Source organism: Pipistrellus hanaki, assembly GCF_964339955.1.
Source record: "Pipistrellus hanaki genome assembly, chromosome: 6".
Taxonomy (NCBI): domain Eukaryota; kingdom Metazoa; phylum Chordata; class Mammalia; order Chiroptera; family Vespertilionidae; genus Pipistrellus; species Pipistrellus hanaki.
In genome coordinates, this window is record NC_140508.1 from 68,197,842 (window position 1) to 68,217,175 (window position 19,334).

Consider the following 19,334-nt stretch of genomic DNA (forward strand, 5'->3'; position numbering starts at 1 on the left):
TCATATCCCTCCTGCCCGGGCGCCTCTGTGCATTTCCTCTGGGATGGATTCTACGGCACCACTAGCTGCTGGTTAGGGCGGCTGCTCCCCAACTGGAGAAAGTGCAAGCCTTGGATTTATTTGAGTGCATTTGAGCAGTGGTTAATATTTCAGTTTTGCTTTGTCTGCTTTTTCGCTTTCCAAATTTTGAACATAAGAATGAGTGACAGCTGATGTTTGTTAGGCTTCCAGGGGTTCTGAAGTGACTGCCTATGGCACCGAGACTTCTGCCAAAAGAGGAAGATGCTTGCCTTCTACACACACACACACACACACACACACACACACACACACAATTTAGAGAGGTTATCTGCTTTCTTGGCGTCTACTGGTAGTTCATACTAAAAACTATAAAATTATCAGATACGTTATTTATTGATTTCAGAAATGAAGGGAGAGGGAGAGAAAGAGAGAAACATCAATGATGACAGAGAATCATTGATTGGCTGCCTCCTGCACACCTCATACTGGGGATGGAGCCCACAACCTGATCATGTGCCCTGGCCGGGAATCAGACTGTAACCTTCTGGTACATAGGTCAATGCTCAACCACTGAGCCACGCCGCCCGGGCATAAAGTTACCAGATACCTTTGATAACACTTTGATCCCTTGAATATCCACATAAAGAAATCCATGTTCAAATTCCTACCATTTTTTTCACTCGGATCTATGATGGCGGCCTGAAGTCATTTTTGTTATATAATAGAAAAGTAAATCTTTTAACAGAAATCCAGACTTTGATTGTTCAAAGAGGGTCATAATCAAAATAGTAATTGTTCCATCCAGAAACATAAACATTAAGCTTGGAAAAAGGTTTGCTAAATCCACACACTCAAAGCAACAGTTAGTGAAGTATAATAATAGTACCTGTCCCACTAAGATTGGTAAAAGGAATTTCTTTGCAAGAGCAGCACATATTTTGTTGTTGTTGTTGTTGTTATTGTTGCTAAGGAGAATTGCAAGGAGGTTGTAACAAAGGAAGATGAAACCGAACTGGTTATTATCATGATTAACTTTCCCATGTCAGGACGACTGGACGATATAGGAAGTGAAGCCCTCAGTTGAATCTCAGCCTTCACTGACAATCCCAAGCTGGCTGTTTCCTGCTGATCTCATAAGGAACTGGCATTCTCTTTCAACCGAGAGTGTCTGGTTTGTAGATTTGCCTTTTTAAAACATGTTCTTCTTCTGCAGTGGATCTTATGAGTTATCACTGTCTTGGCAGTCAAAGAATTTTAACTCATATCCCTAAACACATTGTTGTATAAATATAGTTTGAATAAGAAATTCCTTTTGTGCCTATGAGAAAATGTAAGCAAATAAATTTAGTAATGATTATTTTTTATTTGAGTAAAATATTTGCTAAGCCAAGTCCAGACTATCACTTAAGAAATATCATGCCTAAGGCCCACATAGTCACATGAAGAAAATACACAACACCAAAATCAACCACCAAACACCAAGATGTTAAATACTAGACACATGTGTCAATTAGAAGTATCCGAGAATTTTCCACTGTCCATCTGGGTGCATTTCCTTTTCACTTTTGTAAAATAGAATCCCTAATTCCTACAGAAGGTGGGCCAGCTGTGATCTAGGAACTTCAAGAAGCCCTTCTAAACATGCTTTAGGACTCTCACCACTCAATAAGAAAAAAAAAAAACAACAACCAAAAAATGACCAAAGAATTTGACTAGACATTTAAGTACAAGTGGCCAATAAGCACATGAAGAGATGCTCTCAATAACATCAGCCATTAGTGACATGCCCACCACAATGAAAGGTAACCTCATACCCATCAGAATGGCTATGGTAAAAAAGACTGATAGCAAGTGTTAGTAAGGATGTGGAGAAATGAGAACCATTATATACTGCTGGTGAGAATGCCAAATGGTGTGTCTGCTTTGGAAAATAATCTGTCAGTTCCTCAAAAGGTCAGACCTGTGTTCAATGTTAAACAAGTACTACATGATGCAGCAATTCCTCTCTTAGGTCTATACCCAAGAGAAATGAAAGCATATGTCCATGCAAAAACTTGTACATTCATGAATGCTCATGGCAGCATTATTTATAACTAGAGGCCCAATGCACAAAGATTCGTGCAAGAATGGGCCTTCCTTCCCCTGACTGCTGGCACCACCTTCTTTCTGGCCAGAGCCACCTTTCTGCCTTCCCATGCTGCCCAGAGGCCCTGGGCAGCTGGGGCAGTGTAGAACATGATGACACAAGTGTCCTGCCCCCAGCTGCTTGTACCTGCGTATGCAAATCTTTGTTGTATTAATTTGCATACTCACTCCTGATTGGCTGGTGGGTGTTGAGGAAGTATAGTCAATTTGCATTTTTCTCTTTTATTAGTGTAGATAGCAAAAATGGGAACAACCCAAATGTCCATCAACTGATGAATAAATAAAATGTGGTCTACCCATACAATGGAATACTGTTTAGCCATAAAAAGGAATGAAGTACTACATGCTACAACATGGATGGACTTTGAAAACAATGCTATATGAAAGAAGCCAGTCAGAATACCACATGTGGTATGATTCCATTTATATAAAATGTCAAGAATAAGCAAATCTATGAGTCTATGGAGACAGAGAGTAGGCTAGTGGTTACCTAGGCTGTGGGGATGGAAGGAAATAGGTATGGGGTCCTTTGGGGGGTGATAAATGGTCTACAATTAATTGTGGTGATGGCTGCACAACTCTGTGAATATATTAAAACCTCAGATTTTAGTCTTTAAATGGGTGAATTGAATGATATGTAAATTACATCTCAATGAAATGTTTCATATGAATCCACCACAGTCTTTCTAACCTTTCCAGTTCCTGACATGGACAGATCAAGCCGATGGTCCAGCCTGTGGGACAAAGGTAGGTGGAAGGGACGCAGTCAACAGAAACACTATCTATCCAGAGCAGCACTGGGGACTCAGGCTGTGAGAATCCAGCTCTAGGAGGAACGCATGCTATGGAATTAGAAGTCTTAACAGGCAAATAGGAAGGCAATTAGATATAAATAGAACTACACCTATAAAAATAAAAGCTATTAAGCATTCACAGCCAGACACTATGTTCTGTTATACACATATTCTCCCAACAGTCCAAAGTGCCCTAACAAAGTGGGTATTATTATGTACATTTTATAGATAAGCAATCTGAAAATAAGAGAATTACCAAGCCAGTTCATAAGTTGTCAAGGTGGGGTTTGACCTGCATCTGTCTGACTTTTAGGTCTTAATTACCATGCAATGGACCTATTTAAGATATTTGCATTATAACATAATCTTCTTATTTGTTCCTCCTGCTATGCCATATTATCTCTCATTCATATCTCTATCTCTATCTCTACATCTATATCTACATCTATGTCTATCCTCATCCATATCTATATTTTCTAGCGTTTCTTTGCAGTTTCTATCTACAAACATCATTTTGGAGTGAACACTTGTGAAAACCTTACGACAGGGAGACTACAGGAATTGCCACTGACAGTAGTGGTACAGTTGTCATAGTAACCAATCCACCAAATTGGTCTGTGCTCCGAGGCACACACTTCTGCCTCTAGGATACACCAATGTTGGCTGGGATCCCTCACAGTCTCAGTGAGCCCTTGTTAATGCAGATGAGACAGAAAGTGCTGCGGGCCTACTGTGCATCTTCAAAGCGTTACGTTTTCCCTTCCATGTCTCCCACTCTGCCTCACAGATTGCACACCCCTCTCCTCACCCCTTTCCTTTGCCCGTGATATTCTGGCGGGGACATCTAAGCAGGATTTATAAATGTGACTACGTTCTCTTTGGGCAAAAAATGGCTCTCCCAAACCCAAGGATTCCTCACTCAGTGCCAGAACAGAAAATTGACTGTCCCACCCCCATCTTCATGTTCAAAATAGACCTTTATCTGATAAAAACAAAACAAAACAAAACAAAACAAAAACACACCTCAGAAGTCACTGGACAGAATATTTAAAGCTGGAACCTAATACTATGCATGCTGACTGCACACACACACATCTACCCACATGTTCCAACAGACACACACACACACACATCTACCTACATGTTCCAACAGACACACACACACACACACATCTACCCACATGTTCCAACAATGCCTCTCCATAAAGGACTCTTCCTTCTTTCATTCTCTAACGTTGGTGCTTTCTCCCTTCCTCCTCCTCTCCATCTCACTGGCCTCGCCTGTCTCAGAGGCACCTGAAGGCACATAAGGCGGGGAAGTGAAACCGCCTGTAATTCTCCAGTTCACTTCCCTGCGGCCTCCAGTGAGCCAGGCTCCATACGGTGGCCCAGCTGAGCTGGAAGCCCGGGTCCCTGCGCAGGTGCAATGGACCAGGCCTGGCAGGCAGGCAGGCAGCGCCCTGGGAGCCAAGAGCCAGGCCCAGGGGGGTGGGAGGGCGGCTGGGAGGGGGGCGGCAGAAAGGGAGGCCTCTGAGCTCAAGTTCATGAGGTGAAAAGAGGGAAAGAAAGACTTCTGTAGCTAAAAAAAGGCCCCATTTCCCCTCTCAGGGGTGAAATGGGATGCACTGTGGAGAGCCATCAGAAATGCTGATCTCCCCACTTCCCTCCGATGCCCTTGTGTTCGCCTTCGGGGCCCCTCGCACCTCATTCTCCTTGTGTTAAAGGTCCCTGACGAATTAATTCTGTGCCGTCCGTGGGACCACAGACATGTCCAAGGGTTTTCCTGATTGCCAAACATGCATCCAGGTACATTCTCTTCATGGATCTCCTAGGACCGATAATCACTGAATTTCAAAGAGCATTTTCTGTTTACATAGCTTTCTTCCTCATCTCAGCTGATTGTTACCAAGACGCCGGTGTGTGTCACTGTAATTATTAACCCATTTGCTGGTGTGGGACTCAGCTACAGCGGAGGGAGGGAGAACACACCTGCAGGGTCCTGGTTTCGAAGGCAGCAGCGTACTGCCTGCTTTCTTGGTTCCGGTGGGAAAAGCACTGGGGTCCCACTATGGAAGTCACCCCTGGCTTGGCTAATCCTGAGCAGAGCCCACAACTTGCTCTGCCACCTGGACACTTCCTGCGCAATCTCTAACCACAGGCACCTTCTCTCGGCTCCTGGAAGGCACAGGACTCTTCTGCCAGATGCTCAGGCAGGTGCTGGACCCTCAGGGACGCTGTCTGTCTTCCCCCGGCTCCCCCCCACCTGGAGAGAGAACCTTCCAAGGCTCATCTTACTCTCTTCTGTGGACAATGTCTTCTTGGGCCACTGGGTCAAGGCTGCAGCCCTGATACCCGGTCTCCCAGCACATGGTGCCTGTGTAATCATTTCCTCTTTCTCCTTATACTGTAAACGACAGGAAGTCAGGAATGTGTCTGTCTTATTTAGCCATGGATCTCTCAACCACGCACAGAGTTTGGAGCACAACATGCTCAGTACAAATCTGGGGGCTGTTCCATAGCGGAACTTCCTGTGGGTGGTAAATGCAATGCATCCGTGGGTGTGGCGGGGTCATGGGCGCAGGCCCAGAAAAGCTGCCCGCGGCGGCGAAGAGCCCCTTGCTTATCCGTCTGCTGTCCGTCCCAGTTCCACTGGGAACTCAAATTGTCACAAAGATCACAGTAATATTTCACATCTCCTCTGTTGAACCCTGACACTTCTGAGAATCCTGCATTTAGCACAGCAGCAAAGAGCTGCTTATTACACATCCTGATGAACCTCAATTACAAATATATAATAATTGTACCGAGTCAGATTATGGGAGCCAAGTTACCACAATTGACCTTTTTTCTTTGGGAAACACTTTTTTTTTTTTTTTTTTTTGAGGACTGACGTTTTCGCTTTCTAATGGAACTCCATGCTTAACTCTGTAAGTTACATAAGTTGGGTATGCAGTGATTTAAATGCTTCTGACTTGGTAATTATTTGTCCAACAAATATTGAACAGCTGCTCTCCACATTCTAGAATTTCCTTGCCCATCCTTCTCTGCTGCAAGTTTTATTTTTTCTTTCTTTCTTTTTCAGATGGCTTATCTCTTTCTCTCTCCTTTTTTAATGATGTTAATTTATTTTTTAAAGGCTTTTATTTTTTTTTTGGAGCAGTTTTAGATTCACAGCAAAACTGAGAGGATGGCACAGAGATTTCCCATCTACCCCTGCTCCCACCCATGCATAGCCTCAACCCCCTACGGGAGTGGGACTTCTGCTACAATCGATGAATCTACATCGATACATCTCTTCATAATTTGTTTTTCCCTATTTTCTTGCATTTTCCTTACTCCTTTTTTTCTTCTCTTTCACTTCTCTGTGATTTACTTTCTTTCTTCACATCATAAATAGTTGCTATTTTCATTGTTTTTACTATTATAAGCTTATCTTTCTGCTTTTAATGTTGTAAATAGTCCTAAACCTATTGTCACTAATATCAATGGTGAATATGGAAGCCTTTCTGCCGTTTACAGTAAATCAGACATATTCACTGTATCATCTGTTACAATGGAGCGTCCTTTCCCTGGTTAACTCAGCCTCCTGCCCATTTCCGAACGCGTTTGTTGTTTTTGTTTGTTTGTTTGCTTTAAAGCACTCAACAGTACTAATTCATGCATCATGAGCCATCTGGGAAGTGAATGGAAAGGACATTGCAATACATGTATTTTCTGAAATTCTACATGAACAACAGGAGGCATAAACATTTATGGCACAACAATTGTTCAACTGGTTTTCTTGGAAACAAAACATGAGCAGCATACATTTCCAATTAGGGTGATCTTGCTTCATGTTATTAAAATACACAGGTGCTTCGGTCCTTCTGGCTGCTACCTGTTGTACTCCTCACCTATACGGACCCCTCACCTGCATAGCTTTCCCTGGTCCCCATGGAAACAAGGCTGAGGTCACTGGTACATCAGTGCACAGAAGTCTGGGGTGGGGGCCTCTGGGTTCAAACCCAAGCAACAAGGCCTTGTTTTAGTTTGTTTTGCTTCCACAGCCATGTTCTCGTGGTTAAATGAAAAGTTCTCCTTTTTATAGATTTGCGTACAATATGTTACCTCCCGCCCCCATTTGTCAGTAAGTCTCTATCACAGGGACACATCTCAGCAGCTCCTTATTGAGCCCCTTCACTGGGAACTGCTGGCCAAGTGTGGTGGACCCGTGGGGAAGGAGTCGGGCTCTTCTCTCCCACCAAACCCAGCTTGACCCTAAATGCGGACCTCAATTGTGTTGAAGACAAATGCCATTTCATCTGGAACTTCTGCTTTTGGATGGAGGTCAGATGGTGAGTGAAGGGCTTTGATTACAAATACTCAGAACCGTCTCTAATGGGGGAGACAGACACAGAGGCCGAACCTACGACACAAGTGCCCCTCCAGAGGTTGCCCACTTCGGACGAGGCCGGAGCTGCCACAGACACACGGTACTGGATACAGCTCCTTCACACAGAGTCAGGAACACTGAACACACATGCCCTCCGGTCCACGCAGGGGGACATACAGGTTGGCATTTGGAAAAATAACTGTTCACATGCTCACTTCTGTGCCTAGATTCATTGGCTGAATATGCGCATGTCAATCTCAGAGAGCAGAGGGTTAAATGTCCCTGAATTTCCAACTGGAAGTTATTAAAATACTTAGAAATAACATGTAACCCTCTTCTCAATAGTGCCCAATTTATGGTAGTCGGTTCACTATCCTTAGATATGTTTGGGGGGGGAAAAATGAGAACCTCATTCACTGTTGTTTTTTTGTTTTTGTTTTTGTTTTTAGGCATCGCATTTCCTGATTTCAAATTATACTACAAAGTTATGGTAATCAAGAGAGAATGGCATTGGCACAAAAACAGACATATAGTCTAATGGAACAACATAGAAAGCCCAGAAATAAATTCACCCATATACAAAAATCTGTTTTTCAACAAGGGTGCCAAGAACATACAATGGGAAAAGTATAGTCTCTTTAATAAAGGATGATGGAAAAAATGAACATCCAATGCATAAGAATAAAATTGAACTCTTACCTTACACAATACACACCAAAATATCATTTCAAAATGGATTAACTAATTACTATCTACCTCCCTGGAATCACTATTGAAATTCGTAAGCCTTACTATGGAAAGTTGAAATTTTAACTTAGCACGGTGGATTTATTTAGACTTGAATTATCTCCGAGTGGAGGGAGAAAGACCTCTGGGACTCTTCCCACTGGAATAAGGACAGAATTCTGGGTCCATTTTGTTCAGCGATGGCTCCCAGGTGCCCAGAACGGGGGCTGGCCAGCGGTGACTCAGAGAAACTCCAGCCTCCCTCCCATTAGTGTGCAGCCCCCGCAGACAGCATGGGCTTTACCGTCGTTAATGGTTTTTAAAAATCAAAAGGAGAATAATATTGCATGACATGTGAAACATGAAATTTCATGTCTACAAGTGAAGTGCTATTGTCCCACAGCCACGCCCATTCATTGATGGGTTGTCTATGGCTGTTTTTGTGCCACAAAAGAAGAGGGGAGTGGTTTCAACTTGCCTCACCCCCCACCCCTCAAGCCACAAATAAGTACTATTTGGCCTTTTACAGGAGGACAGGGGGTGGGGTGGGGAGGTGAGGGGAAATGCAGGCCCAGGCCTAGAACAAGACCTCTCAACTTGTTTTAAAGGCAGATACATTAATTTTTAACCTTCACAAATTTCTTTTTGGAAAGGAAGTCTAGTCTATGTAAACCTCTGAGAACAATCACCAGATCATATCCTGGCATAGAGGCTCACGGCAGAAGCAGACACCCTGGATGAGACAGGGACGCCAAGGCCCCATTACCTGGACTCAGATGGGCTCCGCCCGCCACCAGCTGTGCAACCATCAGCAAAACGCTTACCTTCTCTGTGCATTCGTCTCCTACCTATAAAACGAGGCTAATGATGGCACCCATCACTTAGGGCTATGATGAGCATTACATCAATTAACATGGTAGGAAGGAGCTGTTATAAATAAACGTATTTTTTACTGCATGTTTATGCCAAGAGAATGGAGATACTTAGAAAGTAGCTAAGATCATAAGTAAACCTCATCATGTTTCTGAATATGGGAAAAAAGATAAGCAGGAATTAGAACGTGGACATGCGCCCTTTTGTCGGGATGTACTCTAAGCCAATGACATGCGTTAATATCTCCTCTAATTGCTTTTTGATTGGAGGATGTAACTATTTGTCTCCCAAACCAGGGGCATAATTTTGCAATCAATGGCCTTGTTTCAGATAATAAACAAATTGTATGCTGAATGGTTGAGTAAATTCTGATACAAAAATCTAACTACTTAACAACTCCTAATCTGGGGATATCAAATTGGCATAAAGCAGAGGCACAATTTGTGGAATGCCTAGTGACGAGCTTAGCTTGTTTGGCGAAGGTTGTGACCAGTTCTCAGAAGAGAGCCAACAGAAAACAGTGTCTCATATTTAGAGAAACAAACACATCCTCAACACCACGCCAGGAACCAAAACTGGGGGTTAGGAAATCTACAGCTTTTTAATAATTGCAGGTCATCATAGCAAATGGTCCGTCCGGTGTTTAGATCTTTACATTCATTGACGTGAAATCTTTAAATAGACTATGTTTTGTAGAAAGTGAAATCTTTATAGGGTAGTCTTCTATCTTCTATAAAACATAATATCTTGAAAACTATACACTAACACAGAACTCTACACGGGACGGCAACACCTGCTGGTGGGCAAGTGTTTAAAAAATGTGACCATTCCCACGAACGCATTTCCGCTACAGGTGTTTCTGGAGGAAGTCAAGTGGCCTTGTGAGTGTCACGTTCAATAGTGACATCCACTGAGAACGGTATTGGTGAAGAGCAATGCTGAGGCTTTTTAATTCTATAACCTTATTCCTCCAACTTTCAATCAGCATTTATTTTACGCTTCCATTGTGGGAGGGGCAATGAAAATGCAAAAGAGAAAGCAATTAATCCAGCCCAATTGGATTTATTTGGGACAACGGCTAAATTCTGCATTAAAATGTAAAAAATAAAAAAGAAATTTTGGGTTGCTTAAGACAGACTTAGATTATAAATCTCCTGTTGTTTACTTCTTAATGGTTCTAAACATTGCATGTCATGTCCCTTTACGAAATTAAATTTTTATGCTTTAGAAATCTTCAATAATGACTTTTCCAAAACTTTTCAAGAACTTATTTCTTAAGTTTTATATTCCTTGCAAGAAAACAGAACAAAATAATGAAGAAAGAAGACTTCAAAGTATTTTAATTTTTGTCTACTCACTTATCTTAAATTACTTATGTATATATTTGAATATAAGAAAGTAAATCTCTTATGTTTTTAAATTTATTGCCCTAAATGCTTAGTTTGCTAAAATAAAATATGAATCTGACCATAAATGACATACTTAAAAAACAAATCAACTAGAGCAAAAATTAAAAGTTAATTTGGTTATTTATAAAGTCTTTATGCTTGGGTTGCTTTATTTTTCTAGACTTAATAAAAATGCAAAATTATTTAATATTTACAAACATGTTTAAATTTTGTTATATTAATAGACCTATTTTCTATAGATAACACATTCTTAACAAGTAAGTTCTCTTTGAAGTTATTCTATTTTGTTCTTATTTCAACAGACTGGTCAATTTCCATTTTCCACCTGCTCTGAATTTAAGGAACTATTTAGACTCTAAGAACTACAGGTGGACAAAAACTAATAAATACAATGAATGCCCTTCCTCTTCAATAAAAGTGATACAATCGCAAAAACAATGGTTTAACGCATTTATCTCCCTGTTAATCCACACACAAGGCTGAAAGAACATTTTTATATTATGTTGATACTATAATAAATGGGCTGATATAATGCTATTGGCTGCAACTCATAGCATTTTCTACATTAAAGTTAGTAACCTGATGCTTATTCTTGCATTCTTTTCTTTTTAGTGAATTAAAATGAGAACGATGCCATTAGTCCCTAAAATTAAAATGTTATAGTTAGCAATAATGTAACAGACTCTCAATTACGTTTCTTGCAGATCAACAATAGATTCCCATGAACTATTTTCTGCATCTTTCTCTTTTAAAGGAAAACACAGTTTCTCACTCTGCACAAGTATTAGATGCTTGCAGCATCCATGTCACTTGTAAGCATTCTGTGGTCAGACATCACTACATATCCTTCAAATGACATGGCCCAGCGGAGCCGGGATGTGTCACCATGGAGCCGGCAGCCCGGTATCTCAGCCATCCACCAGGACAGAGCCGGCAGGCCCGGCTGGCGCGCTGCAGCCAGACTAAGGTGGGAGATGGATTTTGCATTTTAAAAGTCAACCCTTGTAACACGGACTCCTGGGACATACTTATTCAGTACAAGTGCATGGAGGGCCTCACAGATTATTTATTGGGTCAAATGTATAAAGCTCATTTCCAAAAATTACTCTTCGGACAAGCTAACTCTTAATTTGATTATCCTTCTGGCTTTCTGAATGTATACTAGATAGCACATTTTTTTTTTTTTAAAATATGGGCACATGTATATTCAGGACTACCGCTGTGTATGCTGCAGGAAGTTATAAAGCGTAAATAACATAATGTTAATCGGCAGTGCCCACTGTGCGATGACACTTGCCCATCACACTAAGCTTACCATTTGGATCGTTAAACACGTGGAAAAACCCCTACAAAATAAATGTCCATTTCATCGTCTTAGTCTCACGTGGGTGCCGTGTTCACTGCTTAAGCATACAGGGCTTTGGAGTCTTGCTTGTGTTATTGTCTTCCTGTCATCTCTTGCTACCCCAGATTATTAACTCATCTCTCACAAATACTAGAAAAACCGACTTACAAGGCTCCTAACGTCAAGGTTTCCCATGCCTCCCCTGGGCCTCCCCGAGCACCAGGGCTGCCTCAGCATCTGCGGAGAACACCTTCCATTTCTTAAAACTTCAGTCACCTGTGTCCGGCAGAAACACCAGCAGGAAGAACAAACCCTGAGTTCCCCAGGCTGCTTGGAGTGGACCCCGGCCCTCGGACATCCTTCTGAATGGGAAAGTGCCCTGATGGGTGCCTGTGCCCTGATGGGTGCCTGCGCCCCGCGTTCCCTCATGGAACCCCTCGGTGGATCAGACTCGGGTAGCCTGGCATCTGGGATCCTGATGTTTCATCACAGGAAACAGAACAGATACCGCTGCCGCTTTTCGAAAAAAAGAGGCAGCGTCTCTAGTCTGGGGCTCATTAGAAAGGGTTTACAATAGGAGCTGGTAAAAAATGACTGTCAGATCCTATGGGGTATTTTTCTGTTTTTGTTTGTTTTCATCTCAGCAGCACTGTACAAAGGCATCCTTTCTCTCTCCCCTTGGACACGAAATCCGATTGGAATACACGCCAGGGACAGATTGCAGAGAGCAGAACCGCCTCATCAGCTCCCCAGGCTCTCCGCGGCTCCTGGGCAGCACACAGACCGGCCAGGGCCAGATGACTGCCTACCTCTCCATCCTCAACTACCTCCCCTTTGAGACAGGGGCCACAGGGCAAGATCCACGACACCCCGAAACCTCTGGCTTTGCCCTCCTTGGAAAGTGACAGGGAAAGGCTCCCCACAAGACAGAAAAGTTTGCCTGGGCCAGGGATGCCTGCGTTTCCAGGAGCCACCCTCACAGACACAGCACCTGGGGGCTCCTCCTCCCCAGGGAGCAACCCCAAGGCGCTCAGCACCAGGAACCCCCCTGAGCATCTGATGAAAGAAGGCTAGCTTCCCTCCCCAGCCGCCAGGTGCTTCCCAGGGCTCAGGGCCGGGGCGAGGCGGAGGTGCAGCCCGGAGGGAACTTCTGGTCCAGGAGAATTTGGGTCCAGGTGCCTCCCAGATGGAGATGGATGGAGAGGGCTGCAAGGCTGCGCTCTCACTGCCCTGGCCTTGGCCCCACCTGCCTGCCCATTTGGGTCCATGAGTCCCAGCTTTCCCGCTCTGGGGGTGTGCGGAGGACCTGGCCGTCCAGAGGCTGGGGAGGCTGTTCCAGGCCCGCCCCTGTGGACCTTCTAGGCACCCTGAAGTCAACTTTCCCGCCGCCTTCTGGGTTGTTTGTTTGTTCTGTTTGCAGCCTGCCTGAGCCCAGTGCACCCTTCTCCCTACCCCTCTTCCTTGCCCCCCTGCCCCCCCCCCCCAGCTCTCCCCTCCGCCGCCTACCTGCTGGCCAGGCTCTGCCGGCAGTGCTGCCGGAAGGGCATCAGGTGGTAGTTCATGGCGTCCAGCAGCAGCTTCTGGCAGACGGGGTCGCTGCGCATGAAGTCCACCGGCTGCACGCGCTCCACCAGCTCGGGCGCGGGGATGAGCGCGAAGCGGAGGCGCTTCATGAGGTCGGGCGCGTGCGGCATGCGGGCCTCGCGGTCGTGCTCCAGCCACAGCACGGCCATCTGGAAGAGCGCCAGCTCCGACTCCACGGGCGGCGGCAGCGCGTCCAGCAGGGCGCGCAGCTCCTCGAAGTTGAGCAGCAGCACGTCCTCCACCAGGTACTTGTTGGCCAGCTTCTTGGTCTCCTCCAGGCCGTGCAGCGCGGCGATGCGGCACACCTGCTTGTAGTTCTGCACCGAGATCTGGTCGTTGAGGAACTGCACGCAGAGCCTGGTGACCTGCGGGATGTGCAGGATCTTGCTCACCGACAGCACCTCCTCCGCCGTGTCCAGGGACAGGGTCACGTTGGCCGTGTAGAGGTACTCGAGCACCAGGCGCAGCCCGACGGACGAGCAGCCCTGCAGCACCAGGTTGTTGATGGCCCGCGGGCCGGCCAGCAGCTTGTCGTCGGGCGAGGACGCGGGCGTCCCGGGCTCCTCCTGCGGCGGTGGCGGCGGCGGCTGCTGCGGCGGCTGCGGCGGGTCCTTGGGGGCCCCGGGGCCGTCCTGGCCGACGCCCCCTCCCCCGAGAGGCGGGGGGCTGGAGAAGAGCGAGCGGAAGTACTGCGAGCAGGAGGCCAGCACGGCCTTGTGGCAGTGGAACTGCTGGCCCTGCGCCGTCAGGGTCACGTCGCAGAACAGCTGCTTCCTCCACAGCAGGTTGAGGCCGTGCAGCAGGTTGTCGCTGTGGCTGGGGTCGAAGGTGGAGGTCCGGTCCCCGGATCTGGACATGGCGAGCGGGCTGGGCGCACCTGGCTTTAAACCCTCCTCCAGCCTGGCAGTCAGGGGCGGGGGCGGGGGAGGGAGAGGCGCGGGGAGCGGAGGGGTGGGGTGGGGTGTGGCGGGGTGGGGTGGGGAAGGGTGCGGAGGGGAGGGGAGGAGAGGGGAGGGCGAAAAAACAGCGATCAGGGCTCCGCCCGGCTCCTGCCCGGCGCGCCTCGGACCCCAACTCCCGGGGGGACCCGTGAGCGCCGCCCCAAGGTCCCCAAGGCGCGGGGTCCGGGCGCCCGTCGGCTCCTGCCCCTCCCTGGTCCGCTGCCCCCGCGCGAGGCCGCTCACTGGCCTACACCCGCCCCGGCCGGGCGCCTCGGGGGCCGGGGTCCATGCCGGGCCGGGCGCGGGGAAAGCCGGGGGTGGGGGGCCGGGAGGGGGAGCCCCCAGGGCGCAGGGGCCGCCGACGGAGCTTCCCGGTCAGCGTGTGCCGGACGCTCTGTGTCTCGCAGTTGGTTCCCCCCCTTTTTTAGGGGGGCAGGGGCAGGGGAAGGCGGGAAGGGACTCCGACCAGCTTGCGGGTGGGCGAGGAGTCTTCGCCTTCCGAAAGCGGGGAGCCCTCCCGGCGATCCGTGCCGCCCCGAGAAACTCCGGGGCGCATGGTGCGGGGAGCAGGGGCGGCCCGTTCTCCTCCCGGAAAGTGCGGGGCGGGGCGCGGGGTCCGCGCGGCGGTCGCGCACAGCGGGGGCTGCCCTCAATCCCGGCCCCGGCCCCGGCCCGCAGCCTCCCGCCCCGCACCCCGGGCTTCCCAGGGCCGCTCGGCTGTCCCGATCGCCCAGAGGAGCCCCCCCACCTGGCAGGAGACCCCCGCCGGCCCCCCACCCCGGCCCCTCCTCCGCCCCCCGCAGCTCAAGGCTCGGAAGTTCCTACGGGGTGTCCCCCTTCCCCGCGGGGCAGCACCGAGGAGGGGGAGGAGGGGGAGGAGAGGGAGGGGGAAGAGAGGGAGGAAGTGGGGTGACGGGGGTGGGTGTAGAACCAGAACCGGGAGGCATGGGGGGGCGGGCAATGGCCCCCTTCCGGGACCCCGGGCGAGAGGGCTTTAACTCCAGCAACTGAGCGAAGTTCAAGGGAACCGGCAGGTGTGGGGGAGGGGCGGGGGCTGGGCAAAGGGGGGGTGGGGAGGCGCCGTGCCTCTCAGGGGGGTCTCTGCCTACCACCCCCCTCGGCGCCACAACCTCTGGTCCCCTTCGAGCCCCCCCCATGCACCCCCCCAGCGCCCCCCTCCAACACACACACACTGAGGGGGGGGGACCCCACTTCCCCGGCCCTGGGACGACTTCTGCAAAGTCTGAGCCTCCTGCAGCCCGGCCGAGGCAGGCAGGGGGGGCGGCTAGGCGGATCGATACGCCGGGTCCTTAACCTGTAATTGCACCTTCCAGGGCTGAGCGGAAGGAAGGAAGGGGACCCTCTCTGTCCCCACCTCCGCCCGCGCCCGCCCGCTGCCCGCGGGGACCTCAGCCTCCTCCGCCTCCGCCGCCCCGGCCCGGGCTCCGCGGGACCCGCCGGACCGGCCCCTTCCACTGCGGCTCCGGCGCCGCCCGCCCGCCGCCCGGCGCGGTCCCGGATCGCCGGCTTCCCGCTGGAACCGGACTGGGCTCCTGGGCAGGCACTTCGCCATCCCGTTCCAGGGGGACCCTGGCCCCCTCTCCCCGGAGCTCCCCCCCACACTCGCCCCCACAGCGCTGGCTCCCCTGACCAGTCCCCCAGAACCTCCTGTGTAAGTGGACCTGGTCAGACCTCTCTCCTCTCTCCGCTTCGTCGTCTCCCCCCCCCCATCTTTTGCTGTTCCCCTTCTGCTTCTCCCTCTCCTGCCCCCCCCCCCCACCCCTCGTCTGCTTATTTCTTGCAATACTTTTCATCTTTATGAGCGCTGGCCACACAACTACCCGCCCCCCGCCCCCAAACTCCGTCCCCACCCCTTCCCCTGCCAACAGCCCCAAAGACAGCCACACACACAGCCAGGCACAGACAGACACAGGCCAGAACTTACCTGCTTTCCACCAGCTGCAAAGTCAAGGCTCACTTAAGCTTCCCCCCAAAAAAAAATCAATTGTCCTTCCTTTTTAAAGGTTTGCTCTCTCCTTGGGAGGGGAGAAACCCTTCTGCCTCCCAACTCCAGGCCGTCACTCTTTACAATTTATTTTGTCGTACATCATTTGATCACCATGAATTAGCAACAGCAAGAAAATGTAGGAGAGGGAGAAAAGAGAGAAAGAGAGAGGGAGAGAAGGAGAGAGGGAGAGAGGGAGAGAGAAGGAGAGGGGGAGAGAGAGAGAGAGGGTGCAGAGCTTTCTGCAAGAGAAGAAGAAGAAAAAATGTACGTGTGACAAATTATGCTACCAAGAAACAACACATCATTATCCTTGGGCCTGGGGCTCAGTGAGTCGTAACGAGAGTAATAGGAAATCCACGGTTGGGGAGAGAAACGGTCGTGCTTGGCCGGTGGAGAGAGACCATACAGGGGGATGGATGCTGGAGAGACTCGCAAAATTATGGCTCAAGGCTATTGTAAAAATTGTCGAGCGTAAATGACTGCGATTTCAAACATCTTTGGAAGAAAGAAGGGGGGAAAAGCGGGCCCCCCTCCCTCCCTCCCTCTCCCTCTCTTTCTCTCTCTCTCCCTCTCTCTATAAAGAACCGTCAAGTTTTAGTGCGCATTGCTAATTAGTCAATTTCTCTCTGCCTTCACAGGCTGGCGACTTCGCTGCTGAGCTGAAACTGCTAATTTCTGTGACCAGCTTTTTTCTTAGCTGTGATCTGGATGAATGAGTAGCTGTCTCACAGAGATGACAAAAATAAACTCTAATCCCCCCCAAAATTTCCACCACATCTTTCTCATGCATAGATTTATGATCTTCAAGCGCTCCGTGCAATATGCAAACTTTTTTTTTGTGTATCCGTATGTAAGCTGTTGTCTCCAGATTTCACTGTAGTGGTAGGCTGCTCGCCACCCCCCCCCCCACCCCCCCTAAACACACACACACCATGAAATGCAGAAACTGCCTGGCTCAGAGGGTGCCAAGGTGCCACTTGACAATGTCTCCCATATTTGGGGTGTGAGTCTGAAGACACTGGCCCTTGCCTGAGGCGGGTGGGGGATGGGAGGCAGCACTGGCTGGTTTGTTTCTCTGCACCATCCAAGCCCTGGGAGCTCCTCCATCATTTTGTGTGATTCAACAACCCTCCCTGAACTTCGCTGTCAGCTCCACAGATGAGGGTTCAGAAGGCACATTTAAAAAAAAAAATTATTATTGGAAGATTATCTTAGTGTCAGATTTGTCTTCCCATTAGGAGTCTTTTGATTTACAGGGGCTGGAACCAAGCCCTAGGAAACTCAGCTGCAATTTCACAAAGGTAACCTTTCAACTCTGGGGTTCATCTGATAAATAAGGTCAACTGCGGAGGGCTCGCATTCCTGACCCTGCTTAGCATGCAGAGCGACCCCAGCGGGAGGCCCAAGCCCAGCTGGGCCAGAGGCTCCTGTGCACGTGGGTGGAGGACACGCTCCCTGCTCCCTAGACTTACCCCCTGATGTATCCCGCCCTTATGTTTATGGCCCTGCATTTTGGCTGTCAATGGGGGTTGGAGGTGTCCAAGGAAAAAAGAAAGAAAGAAAAAAAGCAGAAACAGGAAGGTATGCCCTTGAACAAAATAAACGTGGAAGAAAGCTAGACACGAGTAATGGGGAGTTCTGTTTGCTATGAAATATATGAGCATAGCTCGTTCTAAGTCATATGTGCTCTGATTAGTAAACATATTGAAATACTCATCAGGGCACCCCGAAAGGCCAGCTTTTCACCTTCCCCTGTGGTTTGTGAGCGATGGAAAGTCACCTGCTGAAGGGCGGGGAGAACTGAGATTCTTTGGTTCAGAACCAGGGAATTCCCCATTGAGAATGGTAGGCCTTGACATGCGTATGGGATATTTCCTCTTATGGAAACGATCCTTCTGAAGCATTTCCCCCTCACAAAGGCCTTTTTCTATGAAGTCCCAGATTATCTGAGAGTCAGACTTCTTGGTTCAGATCTTGCTGAGATGCTACATCCTCATATTCATATCGACAGTAGAAAGGCCCCACTATATGGTGAAATTAAACAAAAAAAAAGGGATTTTTTTGTTTGTTTGTATAGACCAAGTCTACAGGCCCCACTCTTTGTTTTGATTTTTCTTTTTTGAAGCCCTTATGCAGGTCTTAAATAGGAAGATTGTGTAACTATAATATAGCACCGTTTTGGGGTTCCAGTTCATCAGCAATTGAAGCTACCAAGTATGTGGAAGGAAGGTCGCCACATTCTCACACACGCAAAGCACAGTCTGTATTGTATGCTTTGAGGCTGATCTTGTATGAGCTTCCAATGAAGTATTTGGAACTAAGTCCAAAGGGGGATGAGAGTTTTGAACTCTTAAATTATCACCATCTTTTCATAGTAAAGGAATTTAGGTATGTTTTGTAGACTTCAAAATGTCCCAGTTTTGAATTTTTTTTTTTCTAATAGGATATATCGAACACTAATTATGACTATTAGGATCTTTGTTGTTTCCAAATAATATAAAAAAGTGCCATTTCAAAAAATGTGACTACCGGTACCTATCCCTTGAATGCTTATTTAACAACCTCACGGGGATGAGAAGGGGCCCAGGGCCTTGCAATTCCAAAACAGCTGCTGGAATGAAGAGTCTGGACTGTTTTTTCTGAGGTTTAAAGTTGCACTTTTGAGGATATTTAAAATTCCAGAGGGGAAAAAAAAAATTACAGCTATGGCCATGTTGAAAACAATGAAAGAAAAATTGATAGTTGAAAAAAAAAATCTCTACATAAACGGTGCATAAGCTAGCATATATATCACGTAAATCTCACACACGTCCAACATCTCGCACTGGTTTTGACTGAAATTATTGCAGAACTTACAAACGACATGGCGCTGTTTACAATAATAAATCCTGTTACAAGAGATTCCGTTTGCAGGAATCAGATGCTAGCGCCTAAGCGATTGTAAGTGTCTGAATTTTATCCTACTTGGCTGTTTCACGTCTACAGAAATTGTATCCGCGCGTTTGATCTGTCCTGCTGAGCACTGCCAGCAGCTTGCCTCTGGGCTGCGATTGTTTTTAAAATGGCAGGAGGGACGTGAACTAGGCCAGGGCCTGCTGCAGGATGGCTCTCACATG

The 19,334-nt window shown here is 48.0% G+C and overlaps 1 protein-coding gene across 1 annotated transcript in view; it reads right to left on the reverse strand.

Annotated features, from left to right (window-relative positions):
- Positions 1-14,585, reverse strand: part of KLHL14 (kelch like family member 14) — an 82,695-nt gene extending 68,110 nt beyond the window's left edge. The window contains exon 1 of the mRNA XM_084888718.1: positions 13,192-14,585. Coding sequence (XP_084744844.1) covers positions 13,192-14,126 — 935 coding nt within the window. The 5' untranslated portion in view covers positions 14,127-14,585. The remainder of the gene's footprint in view (positions 1-13,191) is intronic.
- Positions 14,586-19,334: the final 4,749 nt, after the last annotated feature.